The sequence below is a fragment of the Platichthys flesus genome, chromosome 6 (genome assembly GCF_949316205.1).
Source record: "Platichthys flesus chromosome 6, fPlaFle2.1, whole genome shotgun sequence".
Taxonomy (NCBI): Eukaryota; Metazoa; Chordata; class Actinopteri; order Pleuronectiformes; family Pleuronectidae; genus Platichthys; species Platichthys flesus.
Genome location: NC_084950.1, coordinates 5298443 through 5316040, shown reverse-complemented (window position 1 = coordinate 5316040; position 17598 = coordinate 5298443). Strand labels below are relative to the sequence as shown.

Below are 17598 nucleotides of genomic sequence, written 5' to 3'. Positions count from 1 at the left end.
CCGTCCCCACACAATGAACGTAACTTTAAATGTATTCACAGCAATGGAAAATATAAAATTAAAATTAAAAACCCTCATTAGCATCTATTTAATAAACCAACGCCGCCATTTCTCTGGATAATCCATAGAAAACACACTAAATTTCCTTGGGGATGAAATCCCTTTAGAACAAAGTCAATTTACTTCCATTGTACTCAAAGATATTAATCTAAAAACCTCTGAACTTAAAGCTAAGTTACCATTCATGAGCACAACCAGCCGACCCTTTCTTCTCCGGTCTACATCCAGCCCCTCTTCTTTGATTATAGGAGCCTATCAGTGAACAGGCGAAGATTCACATATCACACGCTCGAAGTGATAGGCTCAAAAGAACTGGGGGTCCATTATAATCAGAAGATCAAATGATTTCCCCTCACTGAACCACAGGCTCGCTGTGATCTGCAGTAAATGCAGCGGTTGCACTCCGCGGCCTCGGCTGTGGCTCGGGACACGGGTCAGCGTGCAGCTACATGTAACGTGTCTTCTCATGCCTGCTGCACACTGGAGGATCTTTAAAATCTTAATGATTTCAAAAACATGGGACACCACTGATTCTTGAACTTGTAGGCAGCCATGTTCTGGTTGTAAACTCTTCCCAGTCAGCTCACTCTCGTTGGCTCTTGCTGGTTTCTGAGCTCTCACCCAATCGCTGTTCCTTTCAACACAAGACTCCTGGGTTTCCCATCTCAAATTGAATTTACGAGGCTCCGATTCAGTCAGTGACGTGTGGATTATGTTTGTAAACACTTCACACTACAGGATCATTTGTCCAGGTAATCTGACGCCCCTGTGATCGTCAGGGGAGCTGGACTGGACCTGGAATCGGGCCGAGAATCCTGTCGTGGGCAGCAGGGATAACACGTCCTCCCTTTCTACAGTCAGGACTCTGCATGATGTCGTTCAGTGGCTCCCCCTGGAAAACCCTGTGACATTCCAGTGATTCTCGTTCACACACAGGCAGAGAAGCACTGAGCTGGGGTTTCCTCCTATCAAGCTCTGGGAAGTCTGAGCTAAAACAGCATGACAGAGCCGTAAAGAAGATCACAAGCCCATTCAGCCTGTTCCTCCAGCAGGTGGAGACTCCGAGGCTGGGGACGCGTAATGAAATCAGAGCTGGATGCTTTAAAGCAGCGAAGGAGTAACAGGATTATCTCTACAACAGCACACACACACACACACACACACACACACCTGGCATCTTTTATTGATTTCAGTGTCCTCTGTTACTTGGCGTTAGGTTTCCTCGATTATTTATTATTGAGTCTAGGAAATACACAAGAAATGCTGCTCTACGTGTAGAGCACGGAGTTGTGGAGGAGAGAGAGGAGGAGAAGGAGGAGGAGGAAGACCCCCCCCCCCCCCAACCTCGCCAGCATGACTCCACAATGTTTTGCACGGTCAGGCTGGAAAAGTGACAGGGAGCCGCTGCAGCAGAAACAAAAGTGAAGTTCTCCTCTTTTAAGCTGAGTGTTTGAGAGTGTGTTTGCGCTCCTCTCCAGCAGCCTGTCTGGGCCTGTGGAGCGATGGTTAATAATTCACAGTGGGAACAAGAGGTCCATAATGGCCTGCGATGATACGAGGAGGAGAGAGAGAGAGGAGACGGGCCTGTTATAGACGGGCGAGGTGTGTGGGAGGAGGAAAAAGTCCACTCTCCCCAAAGCTCACTCACCCGTCCCGACTCTCCCCCTGTGCCACGGATCTGCGGGAGACAGAGGGCGAGAGAGAGGGTGTGTGTATAAGTCAGTAAACTCCATTTATAAAGTGCCTTTCGAAACGAGAGTTACAAAAAGAGAGAAACAATGTGAAAGATTCAAAAATGTGTGTGTGTGTCTGTTTGTGTGTGTGTGTGTGTTTGTGCCAGCGCTCCATGTGGGAAGATCAGTCACACCAGGGATGTGAGAGTGGAGAAAGGTCAGGGAGTTGTTTACCAGCAGAGAACAGGCACAGTGGGCATCCCCTGTGTGTGTTTGTCTCTCTGTTTGTGTGTGTGTGTGTGTGTCTTTGTGACATTGTTCCCTGTCACAGCTCAGTACTGACCACTGTTTAGTGGGATGTGAATAAAATAAAACTGGTGATGTGGCTGCAAAATGGATCAAAGATCTGTTTGCCATCAGCAGTTTGCTAATCTTTCTTTTATTAAAACAGATTACTCAGAGGGATGCTGCTGCATAACCAGCCGCTCCATCACATTTCACTTTTTTATCCTCTTTATTTTTTAGGATCAGATTTTGTGAGCTGTTAGAGGACGTCCCTCTAAGCTACTTTGTATATGGTACAAATCACTGGACATATACAGACAGGTGGAAATCTGTATGAAACAACTCCATCACCAGACAAGGACACGTGGGAAAGTCAAGGTGAGTGAAGGATTGTGGTTATGGTCAATAAATGAGGTAAGTTAGTGTGTGAGTGTGTGTGTGTGTGTGTGTGTGTGTGTGTGTGTGTGTGTGTCGGTGTCGGTGTGTGTGTCGGTGTCAGTGTGTGTGTCGGTGTCGGTGTGTGTGTGTATGTGTGTGTGTTTGAAGCTTACACCACCCACCAGCTCGACTGAGGGGCAGCTAGCTTTAACTACTTGACAAAGTTTTTTGTGTGTAACTTAACTCTAATCTTTGATATTTTTTAAATAAATATTGCTGAATTTTTACCTCATGTACAACGATAGGGAGAGGGATTGAAATGCAATGCGATTGGGTGTAGAATTGGAATGTTCTATCTATATTGTATGTCAAGCAGCCCTTTGAGCTGCATTCCTAATAACTATTATTTGGTTGGAAATCAATGAGCTGTGTAATAAGCCCCTCAGCTGTGTATATAATCATGTTTTTTCCATAAGGGGTATATTGTTACATGGATGAATGATTGCTGATATACAGTGACTCTAATTTTCCCTTTAAAGCCAGCGATGATAATGGGATTCTGCATGTTGTCCTATGTTCTAAAATCTCCAGTATGAGACTCCTCTTGCTCCTCCACTGTTCCACTCATTAGGAGCATCCTGTTAAGAAGCCTCTTTCCTGTATTCACCCTGTAAATCAACATAATGGTCCAGTCAATGGAGAGCAAGGCCTTGCTAATAGATACTCAATTTAGTCATGATTTTGCTTCCTGCTGTCTGTCACTGCTAAGTAAGAGAGTGTGTATATAAGAGCTGGACATGATGAAAAAGCTGCACGCTGAACAGTCCCTTTGTGTAACCACATTTCAATCTGCTAGATTATGACTTTGCACGATATTGCAAGAGGTCACTCAGTCCCCTACGTATGTTTATTTCATGATTGGTCCTTGCATTATTTCCAATAATTAATCAATTAAACTTCCTCCACGCCCTTGTTCAGGTCCACACAGAAACAAAGTCCTTCTAGGCCCGAGTCCCATCCTACCACCAAGTCTTGTGGAAATCTGTTAAATAGTTTTTCATAATCCTGCTGCAAAACCAACCAACCAACCAACACACCAACCAACGGACCAACCAAAAAAACAACCAACAAACTAACCCAATCACCAATCAACCAACCAACAAACCAGCCAACCAACCCATTCAACTAATAAGCTACCAACCAACCCACTCACCAACGGACCAATCAACCAACCAACAAACCCACTTGAACACCGACCAACCCACCCACCAACCACCAAACGGATAGGGGTTTGCTCTGTGTCTGCTCCAGGTCTCATGTTCTTTTACAAACAGAAGGTTGTGAGATTACCTTCCCAGTCACTGTCATGTCACAGCAGAGGAACCTAATGAGGTGGAAAAAACACTATTAGATAATTTGAAGATTTGGTCCATTAGACCTCCTGAAATAGCAGCGAGGTAAGAGGCACCTCAGCTCCACGTTGCACAATGTACATTATTCTGCATTTATGAGTTATAAAACATCTTCAAAATGCAAACTTTACCTGTTTGTTTGATTTGGTTTAATTTATTCTTTTTGCATAAGGTTCAGTAAACAAGTTATTATCAGTTAATTGCCAGAAAGGTACATTTTCCTCTCCTACCACTGGCAATTTAGGTTTATAAGCATGAAGGCATTGATGCAGCACTAATTCCACAAAGAAAGGGTTTATTTACATGAAAAACATCTGTGTTTGAGCTCATGAGGATGATCTGTTGCTGCAGTATAAAAACCTCAAACTTGTGGTATTTGGTTTGGTTTTAGCCACAAGGGGAAATGCAATAAGCTGCAAACACAACATCTGACATAGATTCACCTTATAAACCCTTTTTTTACGTGAACTGACCAAATCCGCTCCGCACGCCATCGCTCATAGAAAGAAGCTGCTTGTTCAAGCGTTTTTTTCATGGCCTTTATAATCCTGCCCACTCAGACTCTTTCACACTCAGATGTTTTAACCATCCCCTCACCCAAGGTCGGGCGCTGAGCATCTGGAGCGTCCTTGAAACACACACACAAGAAGACGTTCCTGCAAAAACCGCATCCGAAGTCACAGAGCACTGATGGACTCAGCTGCACTTGAGCAGTCCCTCATTGATCAGCATCATGAATATAGAAAGTGTCATTTGAGTAGCACTAATGAGGCATAATCTTAAACATGAATTAGTATAAATCAGAATTAAATCATCACAGATTGACGTATAATGATTAACTGACAGCCGGGCGCCGTAATCTAAAATCAGCCACATGTACTTCTATGTAAACTACTTTGTGATCTGTGTGAAACTGCAGGATTAAAGGATTACGACTGCACAGCTGACATACACATGGAATCTGATGTACTATCATGGGGTCAAAGGTTAAACCATCAAACCATTATCACAGCTCAGGCCTGCACAGTAAACATCCTCACTCTCCTGTTTGTGACTTTTTCTCGGTTTCTAGTCTTGTTCGTCCTCTCATCCCTGTCATGTCCTTAAAAGTTGTTTTTCTTCACAGTCAGATTCACCTTTCCTCTCCTCCTCTTCACTTATACTCCTCCTCCCCTCCCTCCCTTCTCATTCCCCTCCTCTGTCCTCTCACGGTCTCTGTCCATCAGTTATCTCCTGCAGGGTGAAGCTGGGGGTGACACCGCTGCCCTTGGCTCTCGAGATTACTGTCAACATCTGTGCCTGCACACACGGCAGACCCACTGCACTGTGAAGCATTTCCACCACGAGGTGAACAAGTTTGATTTTCCAGAAAAACGTTTGGGGTCAACAGGGCTGAGGACGCAATGTTGACACAAGCTTATTACAAGTCAGGGTCGGGGGTGAGGTTTGGTGAAATGATTCATTACCGCAGCGTTTGAGTTTGTACTTATGACGGTAATATGATACACACACACACACACACAAACACAGAGACACAGAGCAGACTCCAGTCACTAAAGCAACACGTCAGTCTTATACACGTTCAAATACTTTTACTGGTTATTAGAGTGAAAGCACAAGTGGTGTTTCAGTTTATGCCTCTGATCCATTTCCTGGTACGACATGTCAAAATGCTGATTGCTACTATTTTTAAAGTTGTACTGTAAATAATAACTAACAATAATATATTTATTGTTGCTGCTGCACTAACTCATGTGGGAAAACAGCAAGTCCTTCAACCTAAACGACTCAGACACCAAATAGAGTGATAGCGGCAGAGTGATAGCGACCAATGGTCATGGTTACACATAAAGGAAACCCTCGATAGACCAGACCTTTGCAAAGTCCCCAAAATGAAACTAATAAGTAAATTATATCATTCACTATTATATATCATCTCCACGTTATTGTAGTTTGTCTAATGGCCCCAAACAGAACAAGTAAGCTCATAAAATGGTGAATTAGCACCAAATGATCGGTCTAAACTACAAGTCGTTAATTTGGTTTAGTTAATTTAGTCTGTAGAGGCTAGACGTCTTAGTGCTGACATTTAAAAGCACTTTGAAAGAGACCACATTGACTTTAGAGGATTAGGCTTCGTCAATGTCACTAGCACACAGCCCGTTATAAGCTGTGCAATAACATGTTACAGCTGTATTGATGTGTAGGACCTCAGGGGGTTCATCACAAAGAAGACTTGAGTTATTTAGCAGTTGTCATGGATTTAATGACGAGCAGAACTGAAGAAGTTGTTGTGATCTTGGCACAAACATCATACGGACGACCTTTGCTTGAATCCCCATCAGCCACATGTTCTGAGATGTGATATAAACCCTGAAATACTATTCAGCACTAAAACATGCAAATGAGCCTCTGTGCCAACAGCCGTCTGTGATAGTCAGTAATGGTGCATAAACGCTATGGACTGTGAAAAACTGCATTCTGCTCACATTCGGCTCACATGACCTGTGTAATCATCATCTTCATCACGCTCATGTTTGTCATCTTCAGTCCCTTCTGCTAACGTTCCCCGTCCACTGCAGGACGGCTGACGGTGTGTTCAGCGGGACGTGCAGCCCCCTCGTATCGTAAAACCCTTCTCCACATAAAAAGACGGTATAATTACCTCACTTGGGAGCAGGAAATGGCTTCCACGAGAAGATTAACAGTGCGAGAAGCTACTATGGAGTCCAAGTGTTCGGTTTAGGAGCCAAATTAGACGTGGCATCATTTGAATCCAAAGTGAACCGTGAAAACAGAGAAGACAGTGAGAGGGAAAAGTTGTTTTGAGAAGGGAAGGAATTGGAATTGATTAAATTGGGAGAGCAACGGATTTGACCTCAATCTAATCCTGAGCTAATTGTTCGGGGAAGGGAGGAATTGAATGTGTGTTTGTGTGTGTGTGTGTGTGTGTGTGAGTCGTCACCCTATAGCCATTAATGTGCAAGGGCAGAGGAATTTATGTTAAATATGCCACTGAGATTTTCACTGAAGCTTCCCTGTTGGCTGCATTTGCTGTGGCATTTTGTTTTAGTGCAGAGAAAACAGCTGGTGTGTGTGTGTGTGTGTGTGTGTGTGTGTGTCTGTGTCTGTGTCTGTGTGTGTGTGTGTGTGTGTGTGTGTGTGTGTGTGTGTGTGTGTCTGTGTGTGTGTGTGTGTGTCCGTGTGTCCGTGTGAGTAGATGTGTTTATATGCTGCATGCGTGACCTTACATGACAAGTAGTGAATTGAGGAGGTAGAGCAGCAAAGGGACGCAGTATGAAGGAGTCATGAGGCAAAGGGGGCAGCGGATTGATACACACACACACACACACACACACACACACAAACACACACACACACCAAGAACATATGGACAAACGATATAAAATGCTGGCAATTCTTTTGAACCGGGGAGCAGCTGTGGCGCCGCGACAAGATGGATATTAAACTCTCAGACCGCTCACCTCTCTGTTCCATCGACTCAGAGTCATCTGCAGCTGAGGAGATGGGATCTGAAGAGAGAGGAAGAGAGAGAGGCGAGAAACAGGGAGGCTATTTAGAATCGTGAACAATGAGGTCATTCAGTGATACGGTTAAAGTACTGATGTTAATATAATCCAATATATGATTTTAACATTTGTATGTGTTTTAATTCGTTGGTTATTGATATGGGTTGATAACATTTCCGAAAACACAATAAATAATTTCAATTATCATAAAAATTGTGGGTGGAGCTCTGCATATGATTATCCAAATCCCGAGGAGGTCATGTTTTCACCCCTCGTCCATTTGCTTGTTGGTTTATTTGTGAGTTTTTGAATTAAGCTCATTTAAGCGGCTGATTTCTGCGACTGTTTGAAATCTAGTGCAGCTTGTCTTGTGCAATTTGAGGAGACTGTTGGACCTCGGTGGAGGTTTGCAGTCTACTGAGCGCCTCTCTGGCTTATTATTGTTATTGATTATTGATTGTTTCAATGCAATTAAAACACAATCGCTTCAGCCCCTTGCATCACCAGACAAGAACCCTGCATTATGTTCAGTGAATTCGGTTTTTAAAGGGTTTAAAAAAACTAAATAAATACTGGATTGCAATAACCTGAAATATCCGAACCAATGCAAACTCTAACCTTGAGCTTTTATTCTATCCTTCAAACATCCAATCTCTTATATTCTATTCTTCTTTCACCAGAACATTTCGTCCTTTACCTTTATTTGACTCCCTGAGTTCTTTAGTTATTGTGCAGGAGCCTGAAATCCCTGTTTAAAGGGATATGTGAAATCACCCAAACACTGAAAGGAACTCTTTCAAAGTCAAGGACAAACACATTTAGTCTGTTTGACCTTTATCTGTATTATCCTGCAGCACCGAGCTGATATTCTGAGAAAGTTGAAGTACCAGCAGGTGAAGACTTCTCCTGTCATCTTCCTCTTCCTCTGAGTTGAGTCTTCCTCGTTGCTTATCAGTTTACCGCTCAGCTTTCCTTCCGTAACGTCAACTAATGTCCTCGCTCCACGTAACAGGACACTTGCTCGGCTGCGTCCTCCATCATTACAGACAGCATGTACACACCCACACAGAGACTGATGGGTGCCTTGCAGTCATACAAACTCCTAACAGGCAGAGAAACAAATCAAGAACCTTTCTCCTTCACCAAACTAATGAATCCAAAATAAAACCTGCAGAGCGATAACAGGATTTAAAGAAAAAAGAAAAGAGCGATCAGACCATCTGTGGTCTTGATGTTCAGATGGAGAAAATGTCAGCGTAAGCAGAGGAGGACGTGTGCTCCACGGGGGGGGGGGGGGGGGGGCTGGCGTGGAAAGGGCAGCTAAGCTTGCTTGTTTATCCTCGAGGAGAATTAGAAAATGTTCCCGTCTCTTTAGTTTCACAGACCGAAGGAAAAAGAGCCTCGGACAAAGCTGTGAGTTTCTACATCAGTCACACAGCCGCAGCTTTTTAACTGTGGGATCACTAACGTGTGTGAATCAGTGCAGATACAGGAGTTATATTTAGAGATCCACTCGGCCGCACATCCTTTACGTTTAGTCTGTGATGTCGTATGTGACCTGTGATGCTCCGCTGTGATCTGTGCTGATTTGATCTTCATCGTGCTCCTCATCCTCTTCATGCTGTGAGCAGCCTCTGCACCATCTGCCTGAGTCAGGACTGGTTCAGGCCGTTCACACAGATGCACAGCACTGAGAAAAAACAGATATCAGGAGAAAACTTAAATAGGGTCATGAAACAAGGTGGGAGGATGTGGTCTGGGTCTCGAATGAGTGTTTTCTGGGTATTTTTGTAATTTTCCCATGAAATAAAAACTGGCATATTTCAACGACTAATGTCTTTGAGTGTGTAACATTTGGTGCAGCTTGAGTGAAGTCAAGTAGAAAGTCAGCCTTGATGAAAATATGTGTTTTTCTGAGTGAAATTCTAGTTTAAAATTAATTTAAAATAAAGACAAAATCAAAAAGTTACAGAACTCCAAACAGATCATCAATATGAAGTTGACTTTTTCAGTGAGAAATCTGTTCCCCACATCTCTGTGATGGACGTGCAAGGTCTCGACACAGAGAAACTTTACGACCAAAGCACAAAGTAAAGTGCTGTAACTTGCTTTTAAAAGACAAAGTGAAAGCTTCAAATCAGACATTTTCTACATTCTTACAAATATTTTCTACTGTAGAGAAGACGGAAAAAGACGATATTTCAAATTGCAGAGTGTTTTTAAAAAGACTTCTCTATGACCCTCATATTTGGTTGGACCACAGCAACTTTAGTCCTTTAAACACCGACTTGACTGAATGAGTGACCTCGCTGCAGTTTCTTTTTTTGGAAGGTCTCCAGTTTTGCCCCATGGTCTTAAAGGGTTGTGTCTTGGTCACATTTAATTACTTGTTGTATTGCCAACAACAGAAACTGCAAAAGAGGAACAGCTGTAATGGGAATCAGGTTGAAATTAAAATACAGTACATCTGAGGACAGACAGTAGAAGAGAGACACAGGTCTGAAACCAGCTGACTCAAACCAATCCAACCGCTTTCAACCACACATGATCCAGCCACATGCAATAACTTGTTGACAGATATCTGAGTCTCTGTTCCACTTTGTTACCTGCGACTTCTTCGTCCTTCTCTTCCTCGCTGCACTTCTCTGTTCTCTGTGACCTCCACGAAAACTTGTCCATCTCGAGGGTTTGATCCTGTCCCGAGGTGCCAGGCCTGTCATGCCTGAGGGGGGGGACGGGGGGACGGGGACGGGGACTGCCTGTCCTGGACCGGGGGACCAAAGATGAGACTGTTCTCAGCTCTCAGCCATCTGGCTACGCTACATTTCCCAAACGCACACAGTACAGTTTGAATTGCACTTTCCCTCCGGTGCCTTACATCATTTCTTTTTGTCTTGTGCATTTCATTCTTAAGCCTTTCACCCGTGTCTGTGACCCCGACACATTCTGTTCGAATGTGTGCAGCAGAGTTCTGTCTGTTGTTTTCCACTTTGCTACGTCTGCCCTGTCTCCTTTCCTGTTTCCTCCTTTCTCTAGCTCATGCCTGCGAGGCTGTGGAACCCCAGTGAGGTTCAAAAACCATCTGCGTGATGAATTTCCATATAGGATTTTTTGTTTTTTCTTCTGTTACCAGAACTTTCTCTCTCCTTCTATCCGCCCTGTCACTTCTTGACTACAGACGAGGTCAAAGGTCAATTTTCAGATGCTCTTTCCATTCAAAACGAGTGATGAAATGTCTTTTATTCGTCTTAGTAAGAAGATACAGGACAAGTTTTTCTCATGAGCTTAGATTCCTCAAAAGTGAAATGAGTTTGATCGCTCCCTCCTTCTTTCTTTCTGTGTTTCTGACTCTTTTGGTCTTTTCTTTAACATGGGAGTATAATGGATGACCGTGTGTCTGGTGTGATGTATGAGGTGCTGAAAAAACAAAGAGCAGGAACGCAGCAGAGATGGATCTGGTCCATTCTCCACATTGCCCTTAAAGGGATCAATGAGAAGACACACACATATGGGTGCAGATGTTATGGTTGATTGTGATTGACAAGGTTATGCAAATAAGGGATAAAGGGGTTTGGGAAAGAAGCCATTAAGTTTGCTGGGCTAAGTCTTGGAGAAAGGGTTCGAGCTGGATTCCCTAAATACACCATTTTGAGTTTCTATGTATAAATTAAAGCTTCTTATCTTTTTTATTTCTTTGTCAGGTTAAATATTCAAAACTTAATTAACAATAATGTAGGTTTAGTGTCCTGCTGCTGGACGCCTACATCAACCAGTGCAGTTTCAGTCTCCATCATTTCTTATTCCAGACTCATATGAGGTCACCGTGACCTTTGACCACCCAAATCTAATCAGTTAATCCTTGAGTCCAATTAAAAGTTTGTACCCAATTGAACTTCAAGGCTTTCTTGAGATATCGTGTTCACAAGAAACGTGATGGGTGGACGGACGATGGACTGATGGAAATAAAAAAGTTATCAAAACTCCCTCAGTTATAGTTTATACAGAGATAAACTCGGCTTAACGGCTTCAAGAATTGGTAAATCATGGAAAAGTGTGACGTCACCATTTAGGTCCCTTAAGAGCTGAGAATCTGGTGTTCTTATATATATTGACTCTTCTGTTGGTTCAGCAGCTAAATCAAATGATGCAAAGAAGAGATTTCAAAGTGCGGAGCGGTGCAAAGTGAATTTTCAACCCCCTTCCCTTTCACAGCCGTCCTGTGCTCGGCGATGCTGTTTGAAGTTTTGTTGCTTTACCGATCTGCTCAGAATATCCCTCCACCGCGCACCTGACTCAAACTGCTTCGCTCAGGAATTAAAGTTGGGCAAACTTGACTGAGAGATGAAAAGTGCACATTCCTGCCGTTCGCAGCGTGACGCCCCACCATCATTAATAAATGGAGCAGGACGAGGGTTGAGTGCAGCACATCGAAGACCTAGAGGACAGGTGGACGATTTTAGCCGCCTTCATCCATCATTAAAAGACGCCACGGTAAAGACGGACGTGTCAGAGGATCCGCTGATGGATGAGTGAAAGACCGCTGACGGTGTCGGGCCGCCAGACGACTCCATCACGAGCGATACTCTTATACGTCTTAAATCCACCGGAGGCGAAGTCACGTGTCACCGATAGCCGAAGAGACGAGTGACAACAATCACACAGACTTCAGGACGTAAGACATATGAGCGTCAGGCGGCTACACAGCGAGGCTCCGGCCGGCCTTCAACTAGAGCTTATTACTAATGGATGTGAAAGCCAGGTCAGGAGATAAGTAGAGTGAAGGCGCCAACAGGTGCAGCGCAGTCCGTCCCTGTCCGACTCATCCATTAACCATGGAGAGCCTCCCATTATCTACTGTACCCACTTTAATATTTTACTATCCACGCTGCAGTGCTGCAACCTTGTCATGCTCGTGTGCACGTGTGTGTGTGATGCATTACCCAGAGGGGAATAAAGCTTTGAGGGAATACACATTAATTTAGCCAAACTCATCAGTCTCCACATCCGGCAGCAGAGACAGTCCAAGCTCGGCCTCTGTGTTTTCCACGATTTATTCGGTGCACGGGTTCGTTCTGTAGATCCTCTGAAACAGGAGATTTTTCCTGGAAACCCACACACACACTACACACACACAGACACACACACTCTACACTTCAAGCTGTGGGAGCTGGTGTATAGAAGGGATTTATATGCAGGTGTTTTTATCAGAATTTGATTTAGGGCTAATACTCCTGGCTCACGCTCTGCAGGTTCATGTGAGGTTTCAGGACAGATTTTGTGTGTAAATCCAGCAGCAGACTCATATCTGATGAGATTTTCTTTATGAGTTTGAGTTCAGTTAAAGAACATATAAATAATAGAGTCAACCGAGAGGCATCACAGGGTAGAAACAGAGGGCAGGGGGAGGTCGGACAGGGGACATTGGGATTATTGGGCCGGGGGAAAGATCTGTCTGTTTGTTGGATTAAATATTATGATGTTTTGGATTTTACAGATTTAAGATAAATCATATTTAATTATTCTTGTGATCTCTGATTGATATATGTACTCACTTCAAATGGGTTCAGTTAATGAAAGCCATGAGTTTATCTTTGGTGGATTTGGCTGTTTCCATGTCCTCGTCACTGTTATATATCATACAAATAACAAGCAGCATACCCCTTCTTTGACTTTTCTCACATCCACACACACATTGACCTTCATATCCACACACATATCCCATGTGACCATACAACACACACACAAACACACACACTCAAAAAACACTCACAAGTACACACACACACACACAGAGGAGGGAGGGAGGGACCCAGGAACCGACAGACAGACAGATGCTTGTAACACAAGACCACATGCTGGAATATAAATAGTTTATATTTGGGAAAATAACATGATAAATATTTCACATTGATTCATGTACAGTCTCGTGTGAACTGTCGTTTTTTATTTTACATTTTAATGTGACCATGATGCTGTCGAGTAACAGAACATAAAACTGAGCCGTCTGATGTTGTTTTGACTTTTTAAAGTAATGAAAAAAAAAACACTTACTAAACAAACCACCTGAATACACATCAGCAAACATTAATACAGTAACTGAAATTCACATCAATTCCTAAAATGCTTCCCGTTTGTTGATGTTTACTGAAAAATGATTTAAAGATATTCGTGAAATATGCAAATGTGTCTTGCATGAGTAGGAAGCAACAGTCTCATCCCCTCTGCCTCCTCAGAGAAGACAAATCACCCACTTGCTCTCATGATGTAGCAGTCAGGCGAAAGGTATGTTTACCATAATGAGAATTTGGTTGAGGGATGATCATAATGTCTGTGTGTGCATATGTGTGTGTGTGTGTGTTAATTTCTCCTACTGCCCACGAGAGGAACAGGCCACAGGGAGAACAGATATTAAACTGCTGTTTCTATTCGGAGCCTCTGCCGGAGGGAAAACTATATAAAGATACACATCTGGAGGAAGTGATAAGAGCATATAGAAAACAGGAGTAATACAGCTGCAGTACAGCTGTGATGTGCACGCAGGGCAGAGGCGATAAGATTCACACGGCTCACAATACGGGCAAACAGATAATTGAAACTGAAGAATGCATGAGTCTTAGCAGATATACACACAGACACACACACATGAAGTGGATTTATGAATATAATTTTGCCTGATGCACAATATATTTGACATTACAGCACCTTTAGAGAAGATTGTAAAGACTTGTGCATAATGTGGCACTTGACCCGAGGTCCACAAGCTCCCATTAAAGCATAATCCCAAGATTTCACAACATTCACCCTGATTAAGTTTTTCTGGAAGCACAAGGGACAAAAACTCAGAGGCAGATTATTTTTCTTTGGTTTGTGACGTTAAAGAGATTGCTAACAAAACTTGAAATGTATTGGAGGAGATCAATAACACTCTCGTGCCTGAATGGAAGTATAAAGCCTGGTAACATAATCCATCGGCTCTGAAGTTTACAAATTGACATGATATATCTTTTTTGTCTGATTCAAAAGTGTAAAAATAAAACTGATTCAGATTTTACCCTGATAAATAAACTGGCACTTAACCCTTGTTTTTGTGGTGAAGCGTCTGCAGCCCATAGCTTCATATTTACTGTATAGACCTGAGTGGAAAGCCTCATGTCAAACTATCCCTTAAATAAACTCAGTGACAATTAAAAACCTAAATAAAGATCAGTGATTTGTCAATAATCCATTATTTTTAAAATTGTATTAATAAAAGTCAGATCAGATTAAAGATATTTCTAAATCCTATCTACATCAATGGCTGAGGCACACTGGTATCTGAAGATGAAATATAAAGTCCTGATAGCTAGTTTGTGAGAATAAGAATAAGTTTATATTCTTTAATGTTCAAAGTCCACGTTGTGTCTCATCCCGTGCATTTCCAAAAACCTGTCTCAGCTGCACACAGAGAGATTCAGGAACTTCAAGAGCAGAGTTTTCTGTGGGAGAAAAGAAACTCCTCTGCACTTGACTGTGTCCTTGTTCTCTAGCACATTTTACGTGCAGGAAAAAACACAAAATAAAAGACAAATAACCCTGAAAGGCCTAATATGGGCACTTTGAACATGGTGTGTAGTGAAGTGGTATAGATTAACTGATGGACATGAGTCAGTGAGTTGCAAAGGTGACAGAAAGACTTTATAGGCAGGCAGCATTATTATTTAATTAAATCCAGCTGAGGGGAGAGAAACCTGCACTGACTGCAGATCAGCTGCTGGTGTGTTTGATCCTGCAGAGCGTTTTCTCTTGTTAGAAGCCGCTGAGAAACAGGTGAAGGAGACTCAACACTCCTCCAGGCTACATGGTTGAATTAGTGTTTTGAACGGATCCTCTGAATAAAGTATTTGTGATTTAAGGAAGTTAATATGGACGATTGAAGATTTTTAATTAGTTAATTAGTAACGGAAGTTAATATGGTTGATTGAAGGGTTTCATTGGCTGTTGTGTGTCTCTTGAACTAATCAGACAGAAAAAGCTTTCATCTGCAGTCAGGCTGAGTCAAGGTGAACCGAGCGGAACACATGGCCGATAACCAAACGAGGCTGGGGGGGGGGACCAATAACATGATCTGACCTTGCTCGAGTCGTCAGTACAGTTCACAACCTCGTTCCCTGCAGAGCTCAGCTGTGACGGACTCACAGGAGCTTTTACAGGCAGCGTGAGCACAATGTCCACGTGTCACACAAACTGTCCACTGTGTGTTAAGGGACCTTTCCGGGTTAATGAAGATGCTTTTAATCTGATCAATACTTTAAATGGCACCAGCAAGAGGAGCTTCACGTGCCATGAAAGAGAAAGTAAATGGTCTCAACTGAGGGAGTGTGTGCAAAGTACGTATCTGAGCGGTCAGAAAAGGGGAGGGGGAGAGGGGGGGGGTTCTCTGGTTGGAATCGGGCGTAGGTTAAGATAATCAATAGATCAATCAGTAATCAGGTGCTGACCTTTGTCCGTTAAATAGTCCTTAATTACTAAGTCTTTAAAATATTCACTTGTTTACATTTGCAAATCTCCAGTTTCACACTCCTCCATGTTTGCATTGGGAGCTCTGGTAGTGTTCCAAAAAGATAATAAGGTCAAGTAAATGATTATGGTTCGATGATACCGATAAAATAGGGTTTAAAGTTAATTTTGAGATATTGGGATAAAAGGTACTCCAGACTTTTGTAGACAAAAATAAATATGAAAGAATTATGTAATTTTCACGCAGTACCTAAATGTAAATTACTTTTGTCACTTAAGACATTCCCACTTAGTTCTGATTCATAAGAAGGGGTCTATTTTATTCACTGGAGTTAAAATATAACAATATATTCAGTAACATTGTCATATCTTAAAAAAACGAAACACGTGTGACATGTTCTTTGGCGTCTGCAAAGGACTTTGTGAGGTAAAGTGAAAACATGGCGGCGTCCCCACGTGTTCTTTGGAGACAGGGCTACGGTGCTTTGTGAGTCAGACCACAGAGCAGAGTCGTACCACAGATGGACGACCCATCTACAGAAGTCCCTGTTGCCTGCTGTTCATTCTGTGGCCTTGGTTTGGCGCTGGATGCCAACAGCCAACACACGCTGGCACACTGGCACATAGACACACACACACAATATATCATGAGGACCATCAGAGAGGTGTGGAGTGTGAAGCTGGAGGCTCATCAGCAGTAGTTTCCAGTGCAGGGCTGCAGGTGCAGGAGAGTTGGTTGCAGCTGCTGTTACAGACGTGCTTTTAGAAAAGTGACTTAAAAAAGTCTTAATTGATTTAATGGTTCTTTGGTTGGTTCTGATACTAGAGAATATTTTACTAAAAGGCTGACTTTGGGTTTTCATCCATGTTCTGTCACTTTTCTTCTCCTTTTTCAGTTCCCGTTGTTTTTTAAAAAGCCCAGAGAAACATGTGGGTTCAGCCGAGCTTGACCCGTGTGTCCTGGGTGTAGAAGGGCACCTGGAGGAGGATGGCCGCATCGATCAGGATCTGGGCCGAGCTGCACACCCAGAACTGAGAAGGGCTTTCGCTCAGCACGAAGTAGGCGGTCTTGAAGACGTCACCCGCCGTCCACAGCAGCACCATCTTCACACTGGAGAAAGAAAACACAGCAGGGGGGGGAAAGAGAGTGAATCAGGTTTCTCCTAAAGGAACAGCTACCTTTCTGGCCAAGGGTTAGAAGAGAAGGTCCAAACGTGGAGAACATGGAGCAGAGAAAAATCAATTCACAGGAATGAGTTTGATCTAAACTGCTGAGTGATGAAGGATGAGAATAAAAAAGACCGTGACCCTGAAGGAAACAGAAGTCTCTGGCCGATACAAAGCCCTCGAGGAGTCGTTCGAAAATTCACAGAAAGAACCAGGTGGAGAACAGAAGAGACACGTTTCACCTTGGAGCGCTGCTCATTGTTCTCCTCCAGTTATCACTCACTACATCGCCCGCACCATTCTTCAGTGTCTGTCCATTCTCTCCTCTCCTATTCTCTGCTGTCATCTCGTTTACTGCTGTGTTTCTTTATCCCTATCACAGTGTCTGCCCCCTCACTCCTACCCCACCCACTCTTTCATTCTCTGGAGAGCGAGCTCCCACAGGTATGAATGTGATACAGGTTTATTCTTTTTATTACAGCTGACTGGGCCTGGGGACGGAGCGCGACCATCCGTCAGCACTGTGCCGGTCGGTCAGAGGGCGAGAGGAAAGGAGTCGGACGGAGACAAAGAGGAAGCAGAGGACGCCATTTATCC

The 17598-nt window shown here is 43.2% G+C and overlaps 1 protein-coding gene across 1 annotated transcript in view; it reads right to left on the bottom strand.

The window, feature by feature from the left end:
- Window positions 1-13194: 13194 nt before the first annotated feature.
- si:dkey-246g23.2 (solute carrier family 66 member 2) overlaps window positions 13195-17598 on the bottom strand; it is a 47234-nt gene continuing 42830 nt past the window's right edge. The window contains exon 5 of the mRNA XM_062390714.1: window positions 13195-16945. Coding sequence (XP_062246698.1) covers window positions 16771-16945 — 175 coding nt within the window. The 3' untranslated portion in view covers window positions 13195-16770. The remainder of the gene's footprint in view (window positions 16946-17598) is intronic.